Source organism: Symsagittifera roscoffensis, chromosome 6, assembly GCF_963678635.1.
Source record: "Symsagittifera roscoffensis chromosome 6, txSymRosc1.1, whole genome shotgun sequence".
In the NCBI taxonomy this organism is placed as follows: domain Eukaryota; kingdom Metazoa; phylum Xenacoelomorpha; order Acoela; family Convolutidae; genus Symsagittifera; species Symsagittifera roscoffensis.
Genome location: NC_087067.1, coordinates 3,258,240 through 3,280,123, shown reverse-complemented (window position 1 = coordinate 3,280,123; position 21,884 = coordinate 3,258,240). Strand labels below are relative to the sequence as shown.

The following is a 21,884-nucleotide window of genomic DNA, read 5'->3' as shown; positions in this document are numbered from 1 at the left end:
TGTCACTAATGCAAGGATATTTAGAAATAAAGTGGAATAGCCGGTTGTTGTTCAAGCAGCACAGAACATTGCAATTATTGTGATTTTTTTAAAAAATTAACCAACAAAAATTTAAAACTAACAAAAATATAAAATATAGACATTTTTAACATGTTTAATATTTTTTGTGGTCCCTTTTTGTGCTATTGACAAAAAGGACTAAATGCTAATTCAGAAGAAATTATTAATCAATTTTTCCTTATACAATGAAGGCTCAGCAACTTTAGTTCAAATTGAACAAGTATGAAGAGTAACTTTTTGAAATTCTAATTTCGTCTGAACAGCAAAATCTTCAAACCGGTTTTTCTCGACACTGAGAAAATTTTTAGAAACTTTCACGTATAGGTCGAATCAAGAATTGCTGGGATACATTTTAGATATCGCTCAAAACCAATTGACGGTTATTTGTGTTCAACGATTTTGCCAGAAAAATGTTCAAAAATACGCGAATTTATAGTTTTCTCCAAGGGTGGGGGGCCTTTTTTTTCGAAAAAAAAAATCGGTAATTTTTTGACATTTTCTAGATGTTGACAAATAATAATTTTCGGAGCAACGTCATATCAGTATCAGGAACCTATTCTGCTTATATTTGAAAAAAGCAGACCATAATTCAGATTAAGGGCATTTTTTGAAAGATTTTGACCAAAAAATTGTTACTGATTTGTAAAGCAGCTTTCTTGTCAAAATGAGTATGCATGGAAGATCAAAGAAGCATAATTTTCGAAGGGTTCGAAGGTCAAAATTAAATGAAGGGCGAATGATGTTGCGCAAATCCGATCAAAGTTAATCAAATATAGGAGGGGCGGTCGCGACACATACAGACACAACAAGCTAAACATACTATAAAAATAATCAATACTACTGCGCCTGTCATCGCAAACGCTTTTACACGCGATTTCTTATCTTGGAACACCACCAGCTCATGGTCCGACATAAAGATGCACATTCTGGAGCAAAATTCTTCATAGCCTCTTTTCATTTCATTTGTTTCTCTTCTCAATTCGGTTCCTAATTACACAGAAAACTTTGAGCTTCTTTAAACAGTGACTGATATTTGGACGTTTTTCTGGTCCATTTTTTCATTCAGTCTCTGAATTGAAGACGATTTTGTTTTGGTTTGTTGCAAGAACACACACCTTAAACTTTCGTTTTTCTGCCATTTTTTTTCTTAAAGTGTGGAATTTCATAGGACTCAGGGCGCTCTTATCTCCTAAAATTCAATTCGTCTGGGAAAACAAAAAAGAAACCATATTTTCAAGTTTCACCTCTTCGTTGACGGTCCTTAGCTTTGGTTGAAGTGTGAATGATGCTGACATTGGAAGAAAGTTCTTCATTTAGAGGACACAAGTCAGGCCTATCATGGGGCATATCGCAATACTGCGAAGCATCCACACTCCAAATTTCGAAACAAAGTAATTTCACGTTGTAGTCGAACACTTTGAGGAACTTTAGTCCGAGTTTCACGCATCCTTCTGCCATCTCCTTCGAGAAGTACAATTCATCAAAACTGATGCAGAATTCTATTTCAGCCTTCTCCTTGAACAAAATTGATTTTTAATTTCGTTTTAAAACCATAAAAGATCCAATTTTTTGGTTGACAGTCACGGTTTAAAATTAAGAATAAAAAAGAAAAAAAAATGCTGTATTTGTATTACCCGCATTAGAGTTTCATGGATAACAATTGGTTGTATTGGATATTCATTTTCAATTTCCATATATTTTTAAGATTATCAATTTTAACCAATTGATATGGATTTTAACCTATATTTTTCTCAAATCAATAATATCCTTTTTAAACGAATATAGTCAGTTTTGATAGATTATGATCATTTCTTAAAATAAAATTAGTCTGAAACTTTCAATGTTTGACAGTGGCTTTTGGTGAAGATTTCTTCTTTGTAATAGCGGGGACACTAATTTTAGGTGTTCTACAACCCCAAAAAGGTTATGTTGAAGGCAACTATTCGGTCGGTATTATGGTACTTGCTCCCTTTGTGTACAGTTCAAGGGTTGTCTCGTTTGCTCGATACGATCGCAAGAAGTTCCAATTGTAATAAATTCAGATAATATACTTCCGAAGACCTAATTTCCCAATTACAATTTAACTTCCAACTAACTCAACCAAGCGAATCTCTCTCTCTCTCTCTCTCTCTCTCTCTCTCTCTCTCTCTAGAGAACCGTAATTCACCAAATACGAGCAGCAAATTGACACAACAACTCAAATCGAAATGCTAAAATTAACATTGACTCCACAGATGACTATTCCTTTGAGGAACTGATTTCTCTAACTTCAGGAATCACTGTTCCAACCTAACCCTAAGAATAAACTATGTAATAAATTCGTAATCTCTCGTCTCTGCAACAATTGTTTTCTAACTACAAATGAGAACCAACCATTCCCTTTCACATCACAATTGTTCTACCTATAGGTAGGCTACCCGTAACCTTTTCGTTATGTTTATCTATTTGAGTTTCAGTTATAATTATAGTCATGATCGTCCCTACAAGTCCTGCCATTTACTTTGGTACCTCCTACGTAAGGTCCTAACTTAAATCTTCCAATTTCGACACTAGTCCTATATTCTAAGCTCATCATCGGTATCTCCAATAAGGTGTGCAATTATCAAGTGTAAATTCACCTCTAGCCAAGTTATGTTTAATTAGTAAACCTTTCAAGGTTTTTATTTAATCCAGCTGAAAAACTTCCAGCTCTACTCTATTCCAATCGCGACTTTTCTAGATGTTATGGGAACGTAATTTTTTAAATAGGGTCAAATTGTGCCAATAATTCACCTCGGGGGAGCTAAGTGGATATAGCGTGCGTTCAAGTTATTTAGGAGACCTACTTTCCATGTTACGCTTCTATTACTGCCGTGAATCTCTGGCTTTTCTACTATGTTGGCCCTAAATTCCCAAAGGTCATTTGAAAGTCAGCCTGGGGTCATTTGGGGTCATTTTTCTTATCTGGTTTTAGAATATGATAGAGGTACTACCTACCAAGTTCATCCCTATCCCATTTCAACTTCCTAATTGATCACATTTCTACAGTCTAATAACATTTTTCTCGCGAAAAAGATATTAACACCGGAAGAAGTTGCCGGAAGAGTTTTATTCAGTAATGGTTTTTTTGAGGTTGAGGTCTAGTTTCTTTTGCCCCTACAAAATCAAAAGATCCCCGCTCCTTATTCTGTGTATATTTCTGGTTTAAGGGGTTTTTCTTAAAAGCTAAAAACTTCCGGCTCAAATGTCAGATTTGGTTCAAACTCTGATATACGACGTAACTTACCGTTATCTATCATTTTTTAAAGCTTTGAGTCCCTGCGTTCAGTGGGCGCCGAGAAATGACTTAGGAGGTCCGGGATGAGAACTATTTACTAAGTGGCATTTGTCAGCGCTGTATTTGTGGAAGCTTTTAACTCCCAATATTTCATGATTATATGTATTTCATAAAAGAGCCGTAAGTGTAATCTACCTTAATGTTTTCAAAAAACGCCCTATGGTTTCGGAGGACGTGAAAGTTTTTATACCCAATGTTAATAAATGGGCAACAGTTGGTTTTTTCGATTTTCGAAGAGGAAACTAATGGTTTTAAAAACCATTAGTTTCCTCTTTCACCAGGCTTCTACATGTTCCTCATTGGTGCTATGAACGCGCTCGGTGGAAAGACTTTCGGGAACCGGTGTTGATGTTGACTGGGGAAGTCTACTTTTTTCTGTCCTATCTTAATACATGGACAAGAGATGGTTTTTCCATGACCTACTGGTTTCCTCCCGCTCCAGGGTTCTACATGTGCCTCATTGCTGCTATTTAAGTCCCCATGAGGGTGGAGGATTTTACTACACGCATGTAGGACTTTATTTTCGGTTTTTCGCAAAGTAACTAAAATGACTCTGAAACCTGAACGTTCTCTGAACTTAAATTGTCCGATTCGTTCATCTTAGACGAGTAATCTATCGCAACGTACACTTCTAACACACTTCAAATACGAGGTAATCCTATCAATTGAGTTCTGATTTTCTCGATAAATTAGTAGATCACCGATCCTACATTTCGCATCAGATAAAATTAGATCTACTTTTGCTTAGAAAATTGATGTCCAGTTTTCTATTTTTCTGCTGACAATGTTTTCGCATAAGTATCTTTTTAGTATCTTACCTTGCTGACATTGATTTATCCTCGCTAATCCAATATACGTCCTTTTTCATCCCTCCAGTATTTGACACTCTCCATCCATTTTTATCCCTGTCCCTCATTTTCACAAAATCCCTCCCTGTGCGCTTATAACTTTTCTTGCCCCACCCACATTGCCCAAATAACTTCCATCTAAAGTTGTGTGCGCTACATTTAACCCCTCCCCAAGATCCACACATTACCCCACCCCCACACGTTACCCCACCCCCACACGTTACCCCAGTGAAAAAGGGAATTGGGGGGAAGGAGTGCAAAAAAGTGCGAGTGGGGGTGTGGAAGGGATGTTGGGAGGGGGGGGGGGGGTAAAAATTAAAAATAAGGGCGGATGCGGATGAGTAAGTGAGTGTTGCGTGTAAACAGAGCTGAACATTATGTTCGTTCGGGTTCGACTTTGCAGAACGCTGCGAAATTTAGACTACACATCTAGAAAAACTGATCAATTTTCATGGATTTCATGAACAAAAAACAATCGATTATAGTGAAACTGAAAACGGTTTCTACTCAAATAATGGATTTTCAAATATTGAAAGTAATTTAAAATCTATTCTCATGGTCAAATGGGTCATGAAAATTGATCATTTTGCATTAGTTTTTGCCAATATAATCCACTACAATGCATGTATTCCCATGACGTTTTTATGCAGGTAGTCTATTGGAAAATCATCAAAGTATAATAATCATTTGAGTTGACTTTTGTTTAAAAGACGCTAAGTTGAAACGCCATGTCTGATGGGCCGATCGTTCGTGTTTTAGCTCACGACGGGGAAAATCAAATCAAAAACTCTGAAATTTGTTTATTGTTCAAACTGCATAAACAAACTAGCAAACTGCGTTTTCACGCTCACAAATGCTCAATGTGGCCATGCTTCAAAACTGCAGAGCTATGCCTAGAGTCTGAAACGTTTTTTCAGCCGTGATGAAAAATTGCCATAGCTCGCAACGTTTCAAGTCCCCAAAAACAAAAAATCAGAGCCATAAATCTCAGCTCGAATTCTGATGAGTCGAAGTTTTAGTCAACGAATATACTTTACTAATTATTTTGTCAAATGAGTCGAACAAATACTTTAACTACCTTGACATAATAATAGTTCATTATTCGTTGGTTAAAACTTCGACTCATCGTGGGCTTCAGTTTCGACCCATCAGAACTCGAGATGAGAATAAGGGTGCTAGTTTTTTAAAAACTAGTACGCGATCTAGGGGAACTCAACTATGAGAAAAGATTGAAAATATAGAATTTCGGTCGCGGGAGAAAATTGGTCACAAAAACTTGAAATAAGTCGCGAATTGTCTCAAAATTAGTCTGGGTGTACTCTACAAATCAGTCGTTCTGTATTTAAAAATGCACCTGGACATAATTTTTTGAAAATTGAGTCATAGTTTCCAAATCGACTTGGAAGCTTTGATGCCAAAGAAAAGTCAATGAAGTGAGACTTATTTTAGTTGGTTTTCTTCGGTCGCGTCAAAAATCGTTAATTGCACTGGTCGCAGATAACTTTTTTGAGTTGCGCCGGTCGCGGATCTCTTTGGCCTGCAGATTCTGGAAATACCGATTTTTGGTCGCGACAATCTTCTGGACATACCAAAATTTGGTACCGATACCGAACTTCAATTTTCTTGAAGAGTTTATCTAACATCAGTTTCATCGAAAAAAAACTACTTTAAGCAATACTTAAAAACTAGTCGCAGCAGTTGTAAGCTATTTGTTTATTTTAAATGAACGTAGGTTTCAACTCGCTGGGATAATTATTCTCGTCAGACAAACTTTTTATATTATTTTTTTATTACGCTTACCAAAATCTGCTACACAATCTTCATCAGAACTCGTTACAAACCAAAATTAAGACCAGCTAATTGATCCTATCATTTTGGACTCATCATTGCGTGCTAGGGAAATTTTTTTTTCAAAATATTTTTTTTTCATCAATTTTTGATTATATTCAAAAAAATGTCAGGCTCTTCAAACGTCAGTCAGAAGATGGAAAACTCAAGGTTTTTGCCTGATACGAGCTGGCAGCCGCCTTTTTGAGCTTTATTTTTGGTCAATTATCGGTGACATGCCGATTTGGCTCAATTCTAACCTTAAGTCGCAACCTCGAATAACCTTATACATTAAAACGCGTAGCTAAACGTACAATTAGTTTGATCAATGGAAACCTCACGGGACCCAGACACACAGCAGGAGGACTTGCCAAAGACACCTCTTTGGACACATTGAGGACGTTGGTGACCTCGAAACCGGCTTCCATGCCCACTCTTTCTGACAAGTAGGCAACTTGCACACAAATCTGCTGGTGGAGATTATACTTGTCTTCATTAATAGTGACGCAACACAAACACTTCCCGTTTTCACACGAGTGACAATCTTTTTCAAAGTAGAACTCTGGCTAAAATGAATAAGTATTTACTTTATTTTTGTCTAAGATTTGTTTTGTTGAAATTTTTCCAGTTTCTGACTTACTGTTTCAAATCCTAAAACAGCTGCTTGAAATCCTAAAATCAATTTTTTTTTACTTTTAAATATAACTTCATAATTTCAAGTGTAAGAAATGTTGTAAAACCTGCTGAAGCAAGAAGTAGCCAACTGAAGTACTGAATCCATTTCATTTCGGACATCTTTTGATGAACTAGGACCCTTAAAAAAGTGTCAGCTGAAGAAAATTCCTCCAAATATGGTTGATTTCTAATAATTCTTTAGCCACACTGAACATGGCATTCACTGTACTTTATGTAAGTGGACTAGAAGTAGTTGATGGCACTATTCGCAGAATACTATACTCATAGAGTAATTTCAGATACGGTACACCGTCTGCTCGTCACTCTATCTTATTTTCGGCCGGATAGGTTCGTGCAACTTCTTAGTCTAATACCGATCTTAATCTTACTCTTATATCTCCTAGTCTCAATAGATCTAGTGTACACCGGTTTATGCGAGTTAGTTCTAGAATGAGAACAACTGTATTCTAAGTTTAATTCAAAGTGTTCTGAGGTGAAACTACAAGTAGCTTCAAGACTTACAACTAAGTTGGTTGTTAGTTTGATGGAGTATGATTGGTTAGTATTCAATATTTTATGGAGATAAAATATCATAATAATAACCAATGATAAATACTAGTTTAGATCTGGTTCCAATTAGCTGAAAACCCAATATCAATAAAAGAAGTGCAACAAAGTTTCATAAAAATACTAGGTATATGTATGCGGAATCCACTGAAACTTTGTTTATGGAATCCACTTACATTTTGGAACATATTTTAAGACTGGTCTCTGGAATCATATCACAAAAATATCCGATAAGAGATAAAATATCTGAATAATATCCAATATTAAACTCTAGTTTAGATCTGGTACCAATTGGAGCAGGAGCAAAAATTAAAACTTTTATTTTTTAATTAAAAATTTGCTATGAATATTTTAGCGCTAAAAATAGTTTGTCCAAACAGGGATTAGTTTCTTAATTTTTAAAACTGTAAAGATGTAATCTTTCTCTAATCCTTTCCCTGGTCAATCCCCCCCCCCCCCCCCGATTTCGATCAATCGAAGCAACTACTGCCACTTATCCCATTAAAGGTTAATAAAGCAAATGCTTTAATCCAATAAGCTTGCTTCAATAAATCTTAAAATTTTAAAAGAACATAAAAATTTGACAGTTTTCAGAACCACTAATACTTCGTGACCTTGCACCAACTTTTTTAGAAGCAATTTAAGGTAAGCAATCTTGTTGATTAAAGTTAAGGGGATTTAAATATTACTAATTTTGAAAAATTCTAGACTAATTTATGCGCACTATCAAGTGATTTCAAATATATCGAAGAAAAATTTACGCCAATTATTTGAGCGTGCCGAGTTATAGAGCAATCAAAATTCCTCTAAAATGAACTGAGGCATACCAATTGGTGATATTAATTAACTATATCTGTCCAAATATCAGCAATTAAAATTACATTGTCTGTTAAAAGGAAAAGAATCAAGAAAGTTCAAAATTGAAATTACGAAAAACTTTGCACCAATTTATTTTACCAAAACCCTTGCGACCCCAGTTCAAAGGCAGTAAAAAAAATTCGCAGCTTTTTTTGCTATAAATAATCTTGTTTGAAAAAAGCATGAACAAATTTATTATACATGCTGCGCATCGCTAAAAAGCCGGTAGATAGAGCATTTTACCATCCCAAATTGCCCAATGGGTTTTTTGGAACCAATTTTTGTTCCGGCTTTCGAAGAAAGTAGGGAATTTATATGCTCGGGGTGCTTTTTTGTTTAGACCGGGGGATCATCCATGGGTCTATCTTCGTGGTCATCACTAGACTATCCTGACTTAGAGATTGCTGTGAAATGCTCAGTATTAGTCTAACGTGACTTTAAGCGCTGTGATACTTTGATGCTGAAACTTTGACGCGCTATATTTACGCGTGGCAAAATATCCCGCTCCTCAAAATCGTTCCAAAATCACTTGAGGCAGGCTAATTGTCTTATTAACACCACACACGCACGACTTTTAATATTCAGCTCAAAATTCATTTTTTATTAATGTTTTTTGTATCCAAAAATTATTCGAGATCTTTTTATGGACATACATACAGACAAACTCTTTTAATTACTTTAATGTTTTTAAATCTAAGTCAAACATCTGGACAGAAATATTTGAATAAAGCAGGGATTTTCTTAAAAAAGCAAGGATGCTTTAATTCTAGTCTGATTTCTGATCACAAATTAGCGATATCAAAGTGTTACGTATGAATTTATAAAGAAAATCTTTAGTTTTGTTCTGAGTTTTGTCTATTGTCGCCCACTGAAGCTGTCTGTCACTTGATTATTATCTACCACTTTGCTATCCAGTGTGTTGAGAGCTGAAACAGCTGTTTTGTGAAGTTTAAGAGATTACAGTTGGGACAATTTATACGATTGAACTATCTTGTTGAATACGCGTTTTCGTCATGCAAGAAACAGCGTGTGAATGGGAATAAATACACTGGCAATTACAGCACTCAAGCCAAAAAAGTGCATGGCGGCCCCAATGCTGCAGGAGCAATGTACTACACGTTTTACCTGGATTGCAACAAAAAAAATCGGGTTCAGCCCCTCATCATTTTATTACGCTAAAACTTTGACAGCAGCTCAAGTTACGGTGTTATTGACGGATATTTGCAAAAAAAAATTTGGAGGCAGCGCAAACCCTTATTTCGAAATTTTAATTGTGCGTGAGCTAGCGGGGACAAGATGAGCTACATAACTGGATGCCGCATTTCTGGATGCGGAATAAATACACTGGCAATTACAGCACTCAAGCCAAAAAAGTGCATGGAGGCCCCAATGCTGCGGGAGCAATGGACTACACGTTTTACCTGGATTGCAACAAAAAAACAGGGTTCAGCCCCTCATCATTTTTTTACGCTAAAACTTTGACAGCAGCTCAAGTTACGGTGTTATCGACGGATATTTGCAAAAAAAAACTTTTGGAGGCAGCGCAAACCCTCATTTCAAAATTTTACATGTGCGTGGGCTAGCGGGGACAAAATGAGCTACATAACTGGATGCCGCATTTCATCCGAGGGCGATGAATGCGTTCGAATAGTTATTCGAATAGGAATTTAACGAAATGATCGAGACGTACCAACTTTTGTAAGCAATTGGACAGAAATTGTTGGAAATTTCCACTCAATACTCAGCGGATTTGGGTAACCTGTTGCGTAGAAGACTTAAATGGGGGATGCAAACAATCGTTTATCGGTTAATATGTATGCTTCAACCAATCAGCGTGTATTTACAAGGCTGAAATGTCACCAAATAAGGGCAAATAAGGGCGTTTAAACGTCAAGCAACCGTAAGACGCAAATTTACATATCAGAGTGTAATGACTGAAAAGGCGAGCTAGTATTTGGAGCAATTATAGAGTGGAAATTAAGTGAGTCATGTCAAGGTACAACTTTTCTGATTCCTTCAAATTTTTTGTAACAAATATTTTAATCAAAAGAAACTTAACAAGATCCTCTCTCGATATCCAGAGATCACACGTGGGAATAGCTCGGAGATAGAAGTAAATTTGGAGGCGTTAACACAAGGATCCAGTGACGTATAAACAACACTGTGATTACAAATCGATCGGCGTTTGCAGGGGAAATTTTTCCTCCAACATAGAATACCAGATTGGCAAGGAGAGTCATTCGACGTGAGTGCAAGGTTTTCAAGAAAAACGAGTACATGTCGGAACTTTTCAGCCTCAAAACGAGAGAGGCCAACTTCAAATGAGAAGCGCAAATGATAACCATTCGTGACATGATTGCTGCTTAGGTCACAGAATTGGAAAGCAAATGGCGAGCCATGGAGGCATACCTTGGACAACACGTAAGCTACTACCTTGTCAAGGAAAACTATCTGTGAATGGATGAGCGCCTCATCATCCCAATCCTTTTGCATGCTGCAGTTGTAAATAGAATCCAAAGTTTCCATCAAGGAAGGGGAACATAATAGATCCGGCGTGTGACGCGTGGTTCCCGTACACCAACTTGAGCCTGATGAGCGCCGCTGACCGATGTCAGCAAATTTTAATTGTGTGTAAAAACTTAACTCTCAAAACTTATGTGCACCAAAGGAGACATATAAAAAGTATACGAACCAAGGAAATCAACCGAATGCCTACTTCCTGATTTTTGAGGCCCGATCAAATACCTGAATCAATCGGAAAACATGTCATACTAGCGGTGAACAGATTCTTGCGGGAGCAGCTCGGAGACAAAAGTATTGTAAGCAAACTTGGAGGCGATAACATTAGAATCCTGTGGCCTAAAGACTAACACGATGGTTACAAATCCGTCGGCCTTTGCAGGGGAGATTTTTCCACCAAAATACTAAAACTATACCAAATTGGCAATGAGCGCTATCCCGCGGTGTGCAAAAAATTCAAGAAAACCGACTAACTGTTGGAGTTTTTCATCAGCCTTAAATTGATTGAGGCCAACTTCAAGGTAAACCCGCAGATGATAACCATTCGACACATGATTGTTGCTAAGGACTCAGAACTGTAAGAGAAAGCGCGAGCCGTGGGAGCCTACCTTAGACAACATGTGAGCTTCTTCCATGTCAAAGAGCTCGTTCTGTGGACGGACGAGCTCCTCGTCATATCCCAATTCTTGTACAAATCGCAGCTGTAATTAGATATCAAAATTTTCACAATGGAAGGGGGATATGTTAGATGAGAAGCGTGACGTGTATTTCCCGTACATCTACTGGAGCCTGGTAGCCACCGCCGAGGGATGTCGGCAAAGTAGAAATGCGGTTAAAAGCCTAAAATTTAAAAATTGTGTTCGCCAAAGGTGACATAGAAAAAAAAACGGACCAAGAAAAACAATCGAATGTCTATTAATTGATTTTCGAAGCCCAATTAAATTTTTGAATGAGTCGGAAAAACATGTTTTGTAAGTGGTGGTTCGACTCTTGCGCTGGCTCTTGGCTATGATCTGTAATATAACTAAATTGGATAAGGTCCTGAACTTCATTAGACCCTATATATCAATTCATGGAGTACCGAGGAAAATTTACATGGATCAAGGATACAGTTTTACATCAAAGGCAGTTAAAGGAAGTTGCAGCATTGCTAGATTGAAATCATTTAATCTTCAGAAAAAGATCACCAAAACTTACTCTCTTATTCGAGCCAGGACTCACAAAACGTGACAGCAAAAAAAATCGGGCAAAAGTACCACAGTTCTAAATTTCACAGGGGTAATGATCGACAACATCGTGCGAGAGGAAATAATGAAAAGGAAAAGTGTACGGGAAAACAACTTAAACTGGAACATAGTCGAAAGTCGAACCAGCGTAGAAAACTCTAAATCTTAAATTCCCACGGAGAAGGTTGACCGACGACCTAAAATTCATAGCGATTTTTGGTACTATACTTTTTTATATAACGATTTAAAATTACTTGGCAGAGGGAAATGATACATACGTATATTAACTATATCTATAGATTGATATTAAGTTTTTTATCACCCATGAAGCTGTCTGTCACTTGATTAGTACCTGCCATCCAGTGTGATGAGTGCTGCAGCAGTTATTGTGTGAAATTTAACCGATTACAGTTGGGACAAATTATGCTATTGATCTAACGTGTTGAATTCACGTTTAGCCTTCGAATGCAAAGCAACCCTTGTTATAACAAGTGGTTATTTGCATTCAGTTGCTACGGTTTTTGCGTGTAAACGAAAAATGTTTATCTCGTTGCAATTAAGCAGAGAAGTGATTTCTGGTTATTTCTTTTAAAAAAAATTGTATAGACAAAAAAAAATTTCTCTACTGAAAATACGCGAAAGGATGGCCAGATAATCTTTTAAAAATTTCTATTAAGAGAAGCAGCCTCCGTTGGGTACGGATAGTCGAAAAATTCAGGGCTTTGCCCTGATAACAGCAGTCTTGTTATATCAAAATTTCAAATGACACAAGCACTCCGTGAAAAAATTTACTTAAAAGTCAGAAATGCTTAGAATTCAAACATCGCGCAATGTAAAATTGTGCAAAGGTTGGTACGAAAACGGTTGGCGTTACTAAACTTTAACTTCGCGTTAAAAATTAAGTTGATAAAAATTGATTGATGAGAAAGAATTCAACTTCAGAGATTTCTTCAATATATCATAAATGCGCAAACGATCAACCCAATTTACTCATGAAAATTTGAAAATAAACCAGAGGCGGACTCAGGGGGACTTTTTTTCAGGGATTTGACACCCTGCCGACCCAAGGGGTCCCCCTCTGTACTAACTTTAGATATCCATTTTGGTGGCGCAGCTTAAAGTTTTCTTAAAGGCGCCATCGGTGCTAATATATGCTAGTTTTTATAGGGGGGTGGGAGGAGCGTGCCAAAAAAGCGTTTTTGGTTAAAATGTTCTGAAAACTGCCAAAAAGCCTTTTTTGGCCTTTTTTTCAAAAGTTTGGCTGCAGCGCATGAGTTAAGCAATATTTTATTTTTGCTAACCGAATTTGAAAAAAATTTTAAAAAGTTATCATAAAAACATGAGAAAAAAGAAAAAAATATTCTGCAAATTTTCATCTCTCATTCGATTTTGAACTTTTTTTGTTGCAGTAGATATTAATCCCTTAAAACTGGTAAGGATTTAAAACTCAATTATAAATCTACTCATTCTTAAGGGTGAAATTAACTTTTTTGTGAAAAACATATCAATTATATTCAGAAAAAAAACTATTTTAAGGATTATCGAAAACTTAAGAGGTTTTCTCTCATTACAACTGCTATAATAAATTATCGATTTAAAAGCTTCTATTTGCAACAATCATCGAATATAATGACAATAGACAAGACCACTCAATTTTTATATAGTCGATTTTCAACTAAGGAACTTCAAAAAGAGAAAACAAGACTGATCGTACACAGGGCAAAGCCCTGGACGTTTCGACTGCCCCTATATCATAACGGATAGTTTTTGGGAAAATGTAAAAAAGATATTGAAGAACCATAATTTTTGGACAATATCAAATATCAGTTGTAAAATTTTGATTCGGGCAAAACTAATACGACCAATTTGCTAGCTTCAATTCAATTTGGAAAAATTTTTTTATGAGGGATATGTTGCAATGCATAAATATTTCGTGTCACGCTTTCAGGATTATGAAATACATCTTCAAAGCGGTAATGATTTAGTCCACAGCATGGATGGCTAATTTGACAAATTTCAAACTCAAATAACTTTGCAAAAAATGATTGGAGGTAAAATTTCTTTCTATATTTGATTTCAGGGAGTCTTTATCTTCAATGAGGTATAAAAATTTTTTGTTACAAACAATTATTTCGATCGCTGTAAAATGACTGAAAACAAAAAAAACACTCCATAAATTGAAGAATTGAAAACCAGCATAAATGGAAAGTCGGAAGAAAAATTGGATCAATTATTTTGCCTCATTTCAATTGGTGTTTTTTTGAGTCTTACTAACTTGGCACCATCGCTAAACTCAAAAAAAGTATCGATAAAACCACGCTGAGAAGTAATTGACCATATTTCCTTCAAAAATTAGAAAAATAGAAGTAATCTCATGAACCGTAACTACTCAAAAAAACGCGTGACAGACGAAGGCAAACTGTTCAGTGAGAGAACAATGTAATTTGACTGTCTTGAACGAATATGGTTATGTTTCGACTTTCTCGGCCGAAAAAAAGTGCTCGACTGTGCTGGCCCCAAAAACCACATGTGATTTGACCGTCTCGGTCGAACTTCCGTTGGTTTCAACTTTTTCAATTGAATACAATTTTGAAACTCAAAACATAAAATAAGCACCTCGATACTTACGGTGAAAGGAGACCCTTTCCTTGTGAGAGCTTCTCAATCTCTCAACCCTTGTGTAAAACAATTTTTCTGGTAACAATTCATCGTTTTCGAGCAGAAATGTATTTAACTCTGCGAAGCTTTAATCTTAATTAGATAGAATATGGTACTTAGTTTACGAAAACATTAAGTCGTGGTCTGAAATATTTTATCTAATTAACGCTAACAATGGTAAATAATTTTAAGTTGCGTAAATCAAGCTTCATATTGTCTCGTTAAAACGGATAAAAAGAACATTGCCAAAAAAAAGTGAGCCACAAAAACGTAAAAGGGCTAATTTTGAAGGCTCGCGTGCTCGTGGTATGTTTTGAAATTTTTTATCGACCCAAACCACTGCCTCGGCTATTCTGTTTTGGTCGAGCACGACCTGTGACATACTTCAAATTTTGCATCAGGAACCACACTGAATCGAATATGTTTGCAGCACATAAATAATTATTCGCTATACGTTTGCTAACTCAACAAGAGTCGCCGTTTGCTGGAAAAGCAGCACAGGTTCTGTTAAACTTGAATTTTTTTGTTACATGTGAACCTGAAGTAAGAAAAACACAAAAATTTTACAGAAAAACAAGTTTCAGTTTTTTCATATATTTATCAAAATTCTGCTGAAAACGCATTTAGAAGAACACGGCAAAATATAAAGCATCTGGAAAGTCAGTTTCTCTAAAACTCAGGTTAGGTAATTTTTTCTAAGCGTTGATAAAATTCCGGAAAAGTCACGCGTATTTTTTCGAAAAAAAATTTGTGTGGATCGCATAGTTTTGCAGAACTTGATTTTTCGCTTGTTCAATTGAAGGTTGAGGTTAAAGGTTAAGAAAATGTGAAATTTCATGGAAACAGTTTAATAAAATGCTTAATTGTTCTCTGTTTTATAAAAGGCCATTTTTTGTCGCCGCCTAGAGATACAAATATGATGATGAAATTTTAAAATTGTTCAAAGTCTTTACGTTATTGATCATACAAAACCCAACATCAGACAAGCGAACATGATAGAAAAACTGATGTCAGAGTAACCGACTTTTTTGCAGCAATCTCTCATAAGAACAGCGTTTTGATACCATACTACTCATCTTACAGCAATTTAAGTGTTCTATTTAAATTTTGTTTCTTTTCAAATCACGCTTTTTGATTTTTCAATTAGGGTTTTTCTTCCGTCTTCCGTGAAAAATACGGAAAATTTTTGCGTGGTTGGTTTTTTTATCCAGACAAAATGTCGCTTTATAACTAAACATTTTTGACGAAACTTTCTAACATATTTGAAAAATTATGGGGTCTGGAGCTCAAATGTAACAACCCAAATCTTATCAGCTAGAAGCCCCGAATGCTCCGACTGCTTTTTTCAGATCTAAGGGCGTAGTGTTTATGTTTAAAAGCGGATGAAATATTCATTTATAAAATGAAATAATTTTGGAAAAACATTTGTGAAAACATTTTTTGAAAATCATCCCGCTTACATTACGTAAAGTACAAAGTAATATGGAATACGTTTAGCAAAATAAAAAAAAATCAAGCCTCAATTCAGCTGGAAACGATTTTTATCCCGGTTTATAATCTCCGATTTAGAAATCTTCAAGTTCCCATAAGTTAATAATCACATGTGAAACATCTTTTTAAAATGGAGCTCATGGCCACAAAAACTTGCGAAGGGTTTGAAAAATCTCGTCTAAAAACCCAAGTCGTGAGTAGAAACTTGTCTGGAGAAGAGCAAATCACCCCAAGCACAAGTTTTTTTCTCTTTTTTTGTCTCTTTTTATTAACTTTCGCTGTTTTATGAAAGTACAAGACTTATACCATCCCTATTAAAAAACATGAGAAAAAAATTGCTGTCAGAAAAGTTATCTTTAAACAAAAAATTTTTGAACAACTGAGAGGAGCAATAAGGAATATTGAAAATTGCCCTGATAATCGAGTTCAATTTTTAACCTTTTCAATCCAAAAATATGGTACAATCATATTCTCAAAAACATGGCAAGAAAAAATTATAGCAAATTTTGGCTTACTTTTAGCAAAAAGTTTCGCATGTTGGACCTCTGTTTTTAGAGAACGGGAAATGCAAGATTGCTTTTGATAATTCCAACCTTTTAACTCAAAGCAACCTAATTTCATACAGTTTCCTTACCTATATTTTGTTACCTAAGCAAATTGAAATCAGGAACACTATGCGCAATTGTCATGATTCCCACCTTTTAACTCTAACCAATTTTTTTGATACAGTTTCACTACCTACTTTTTGTTACAATAGCCAATTCAAACTAGGAACAACTTAAAGCATTTTCTATGATTTAACTTAGTCTTAATCCAAAAGGAATATAAAATTTAATTCAAAGGGGAGTTCGGCAGAAACAATCAATAAAGTGAGTAAAATTTTTGCTGTTCAAAGCTAGACAATTTTGAGCTACTTATTTTGCGCAAAGTTTTTATCAGAATTTACATTGTCAACGACTGGGATGGTTAAAGTGATGCAAACTAAAAACAAGGAGCTTTTCAGTGAACTCCAAAGGCCCTCGATTAAAAAAAAGCTCTTTGAATAAAAATGGCGTAGTTTTTCAGACGTATTAAGCAGACGTTTTCTTTACTTTAACGTGGTTTCGTCGTTATTATTGGCTTGGTTTGAGTAGAATTTTTGAGACGTGGAAATAAGCTAATTCTATTTTCAATCGGCTTTGACTATGTTTTGATTTTTTCTAAACATAGGTTTTTCAAAATCTAAACTAGTATAGGTCTGCTCGAGACTCGTTTGGTTGCACCAGATGATTTAATGTCCGGGGTGGCTTTTTCAAACAGTAATTTTGGATAATGTAAAATGTCTGTTCGTCACCCTATCTAGTTTTCGGCGAGATAGATTAGAGCGATTTCTTAGTCTGATTCCGATCCTAATCTTACTCTTATGATTCCTTGTCTCAATAGACTTAGTATACTAGTATTCTTGCGAGGTCAGAAAAGAGAAAGAGCAACTGCTTTCTAAGTCAAGTTAATTTTTCTCTGGTTGAAACTATAAATAGTTTCAGCTTTTCAAAATATCAAAAAGTTTAGTAATGGATGATGATTGGATAGTTTTAAGCATTTCACAGTGATAATTATCAAGGAATACAATTGGATATATAAAATACTTGTTTTGAACTGGTTGCAAGAGGTAAAATAATTTTTTTTACGTTTGATTTCAGGGAGTCGATGTGTTTGGTGGGGTGTTGGATGTTGTTTAAAACTGTTATTTCGATCGCCGAAAGTTGACTGAGTAAAAGAAACCACTACAAGCATATCTAGTCAGTTTTCTTTGAAAGTTGGAAGAAAAGTTGGATCAAGTATATTGCCTTATTTTAACTGGTATTGTTTTTTTGCCTGATTAACTCGGCGTCATCGCTATTTGAAAACAAAAAATGAAAATTTTGTCGCGGAAACGGATGAAAATTTTGGCGCCCAAATTGGTGGAAACGGCAATCTTGAGATCAAAAAACTTCCACAATTGGTTGCAGGTGAAATTATCTGTATATTTTTGATCTCAGGACTCGATGTCTCTCGGACTGTTTCTAAAAAGTTCGTCAAAAATTGCTAGCCAAATTTCGAAATAAGTTTAGAGAAAAGCCACGCTGAGAAAAAATTGTCTTTCTTTTCCTTCGAAAATTGGAAGAATAGAAGTAGTTTCATGAACCGTTGCTACTCAAAAAAAAGAGTGTGACAGGCAAAGGCAAATTATTCACTGAGGTAAACTCCCCTATGAAAAAAAGTTACTCACGAGGTTATATGTGATGTAGACGAGAAAAATACCAGACGTCTGATAAGTACTTCAACACAATTGAAAAATGTTTTCTATGTGCTTGCGGATCGATAAAACTGAGAAAATATACTTCAAATTAACTCAGGTGAAAAAGTCGAGAAAATGAAAAAAAATATATGTATTACAACGCTTTAAGTTCGTGATCTGCTTTTTGGACAATACAACAGAAAAAACTCTTAAAATTATATCGCGAGGCGAAAAAAGCTGTGAGAGAATGAAAGGAAAACTAAAATATCTACGACAACACAGATTTAATTTCTCATCTGCTTGCGTTTCTTCTAGCTAAATGGTAGGAGAAAATATTTTCAGCGTCAGTTTAAATGATTGCTGAAAATACAAACCAGATAAAAATAATGTCTAATCTACGGTACATGATGTTATTATAGTTTTGCAGAAAGTAAAAACCACAATTTAGAAAAAACTTGTTCTCATGTTTATGATGGCTGTATAATCTGATATATACCTCATTTATACATGATATATCCTCTAGTTTATTTAAACTTGGTGAACTTACAAACCGCCAGCTAAAAAAGTCTTTTCTAGTGCACCAAAATGCTGCACATAAACTTATATACACTAAAAGTATTTGAACCCTCGCGGGTTGGCCTCCATACACCGAAAATGCTTATCATACAATTCCATACATCAAGTGTATGGAAAACTGCTGGAAAACTACAATTTTCATACAATTTCAAAAAATCATTGGAAAAAGATTCCTATTTATTTCTGCGGCTATGTGATCTAATTAAAACAGTCTGGTGGGAAAAAAAACAATAATTTTTTTTGGAAAAAAATGTTTATCATACAATTTCCATACATGAAAATTGTATGGTAAGCGTTTTTCCATAAAGGGCAAAATTTTTAAGAACCTTTCGAAAGCTGTTTGTAACATTAACTATGTAAATTGGGCCTTTTATGAAGTTTTTTTTCCCGGAAACTGTTTGTCATACAATTTTCATAAATGGCAAACTTTTAGTCATACAATTTCCATTTATGACAATTTGTTAGTCATACAATTTCCATTTATGGAAAAATGTTTATCATAGAGATTTCATACATTGTTCTGTACGTATGGCATTGTATGGAATTGTATGACAAGAAATTTTTCATAAATGGAAATTGTATGATTAGAAGTTTTGGTCAACCCGGGCTTTTTGGATACTAGAAACACTAAAAAGCATTTAATTGGCCACTTTATCTAAGCCTGTTATAGTGTTACTTCTTTTCACCTTTTAAACGTGTCTAAAACAGTCTCCACTTTGCAGCTCATTCCGGTGTAAGTTAGAATTTGAGTGACGAGTGCCAGGGGGCAGATGACGTCATCATAGTTCAACGTACTCCGCAGCATCTTCTGGGCCAGAGAGAGTGCGCCAGCTGTAAAGATGAGGTCCCGGCCGGTTCGTCTCACACTGGCATAGGGCAGCCAGAGTCTAGAAGTAGCTCCCGTACCCAATGAAGGCTGCTTTTTTATATAGAAATTTTATATAAATACCTTGCCAAAATTTTTTGTGTTTTCTGTACGAAAATGATCTATTTCTTTCTTAGTTTAGATATAAACACTTTCTGGAATGAAATAACGAGTAAACATGCTTCGAGTATACACGATAGCCGTAGCAATCCGCACCGAGCGACCATGGATCATAAACTATTATTTGTCATAATATGGTCAGTATCTATAAAATTACAAAAGAATAGATTATAATACATTACAAATGGATTATAATCCTAATATTTTTTATGCCAAAATAATCCATTATAATCGATTATAATGGATTTTTTTGAGAGACTTTTCATGAAAATTGCAACTTTTCTTCTCAAAGTTATCTCATTTCCTGTTTATTGCAGTTGCTGATTAATACACTTCGTAAAATGTTACTTTTCACATTTAAATGTTTTATTTTTTTTTGTCTTATATATTTTGATTGAATTTCCACAGTTTATTTTACCCCCCAGTTTACTTTAACCCCTCCCCCCTTTACTTTAACCCACTGAGTTAGAACCGATGTGGTTAACTCATAGAGTAATTTCGGATAGGGTACACCGTCTGCTCGTCACGCTATCTTATTTTCGGCCGGATAGATTCGTGCAACTTCTTAGTCTAATACCGATCCTAATCTTACTCTTATACTTTCTAGTCTCAGGGTGTTTAACTAGTCTCTACTAGGCTCAATAGATCTAGGGTATACTGGTTTGTTGCGGCTGCTGAAGTTCTCTTGGAGAGACAACTAATTTCTAAGTTAAATTCAAATCTCTCTGGTGCTGAAATTACAAGTAATTTCAGCACTTACAAATAAGTGGGTTGTTAGTTAGATGGATCATGATTGGTTAATATTAAATACTTTACAGTGGTAAAATATCTAATTTATCCAATCATAAAATGTAGTTTGGATCAGGTTCCACCCATCCGGGTTTTACAGAGTTTTTTAGAATTATCTTTCTGCAATTCAAAGGATGGATGATGAACCTTGGTATTGGGCGAACATCGTATTCTTGTCCGGTTCCTCTTGTTAGAGAAGTTCCAGGACGCTGGAGTTTGGGGCATTAATCGTTTTGTCTTCTTGTGACAACGACTGTGTTTCCCAACGAAATCAATCTGATTTCAATATGGTTTGCTATGACGGGTTTCTCTGTATTATGTAGAGAACTTGTTTTGTGTTCAACCTCGTCTGGGAATGGCGTGGAGATTTTGCGTGGAGGGGATGCCTTGTAACTTGGATCTGTACGTATACTTGAACATCGAGGTGGTCATTGGTCTAGTTCAATGAAGTCCTTTTCTGCGAAGTCAAGTCGTACTCTAAATCCTTTGAGTTGTGATTGTGGACGGCATATCGGTTGTGGTTAGCCATTCTTGTTCGAGTTTAGTGGGGTCATTTTGTCTTTGGATGTTCGTCTTTGTTGTTGTGTGCTGATCTATATACTGCAAGGTATAATTTACATTGTATAAAATTTTTATTAGTACAGTTTTTTAATTATGAATTTAGTTAGTTGTTTTCACAAAAGCATTTTGTTTTAGTTCGGTTACTTTGAAGAGTTACTCACCCTTGAGTCACCCTTATTAAAAATAGAAGTGTGGTCACAAAGCGTGGATGTAGCGCGGTGGGTTAGGCCGGCTATAGAGCATGCTCAGGACGTCCTCTCTGGTGCGTTAGGCCAGGAGTGGGAGTATGATTTCGTGCGGTTTCTTTGAGAGGTCCTGTTATGTGATAACGTTTTATGTTGGTTTTATGTTGGTCTTTCTTATGTTCCTTTGGTTGTGTCCTTTTTTCAAAAATCAAACTGTTTTTGTAATGGGTTTGTCTTTCGACTTTTTTGTGTTTTATTATTTCTTTCTTAGACTTTATAATAGTCTTCAAAAGAATAAATTATCCAGTTTTAAACTGGGTTAATCCGGTTTGGGTACCATTGGTTTTCTTTTCTTAGTCATGCTGTTATTTTATGATTTGTGGTGTTTAGTAAACTGCGTTGATTTGTTTGTTTTAGTATATAGTTCCTTTCCAACCGGGTTAAAGGAAAGTTTGAAACTTGTTATCGTGTGTTAGAGTTGTTGA

The 21,884-nt window shown here is 35.6% G+C and overlaps 1 protein-coding gene across 1 annotated transcript; it reads right to left on the bottom strand.

The window, feature by feature from the left end:
- Positions 1–322: 322 nt before the first annotated feature.
- LOC134848353 (uncharacterized) lies at positions 323–18,422 on the bottom strand. Its single transcript, XM_063865757.1, has 6 exons — positions 18,295–18,422; positions 6,792–6,865; positions 6,692–6,723; positions 6,366–6,617; positions 1,305–1,575; positions 323–1,047 (listed from the first exon to the last, which is right to left on the bottom strand). The coding sequence occupies exons 2-6, from the start codon at positions 6,844–6,846 to the stop codon at positions 827–829; spliced, it is 831 nt and encodes a 276-aa protein (XP_063721827.1). The 5' UTR covers positions 6,847–6,865; positions 18,295–18,422; the 3' UTR covers positions 323–826.
- Positions 18,423–21,884: the final 3,462 nt, after the last annotated feature.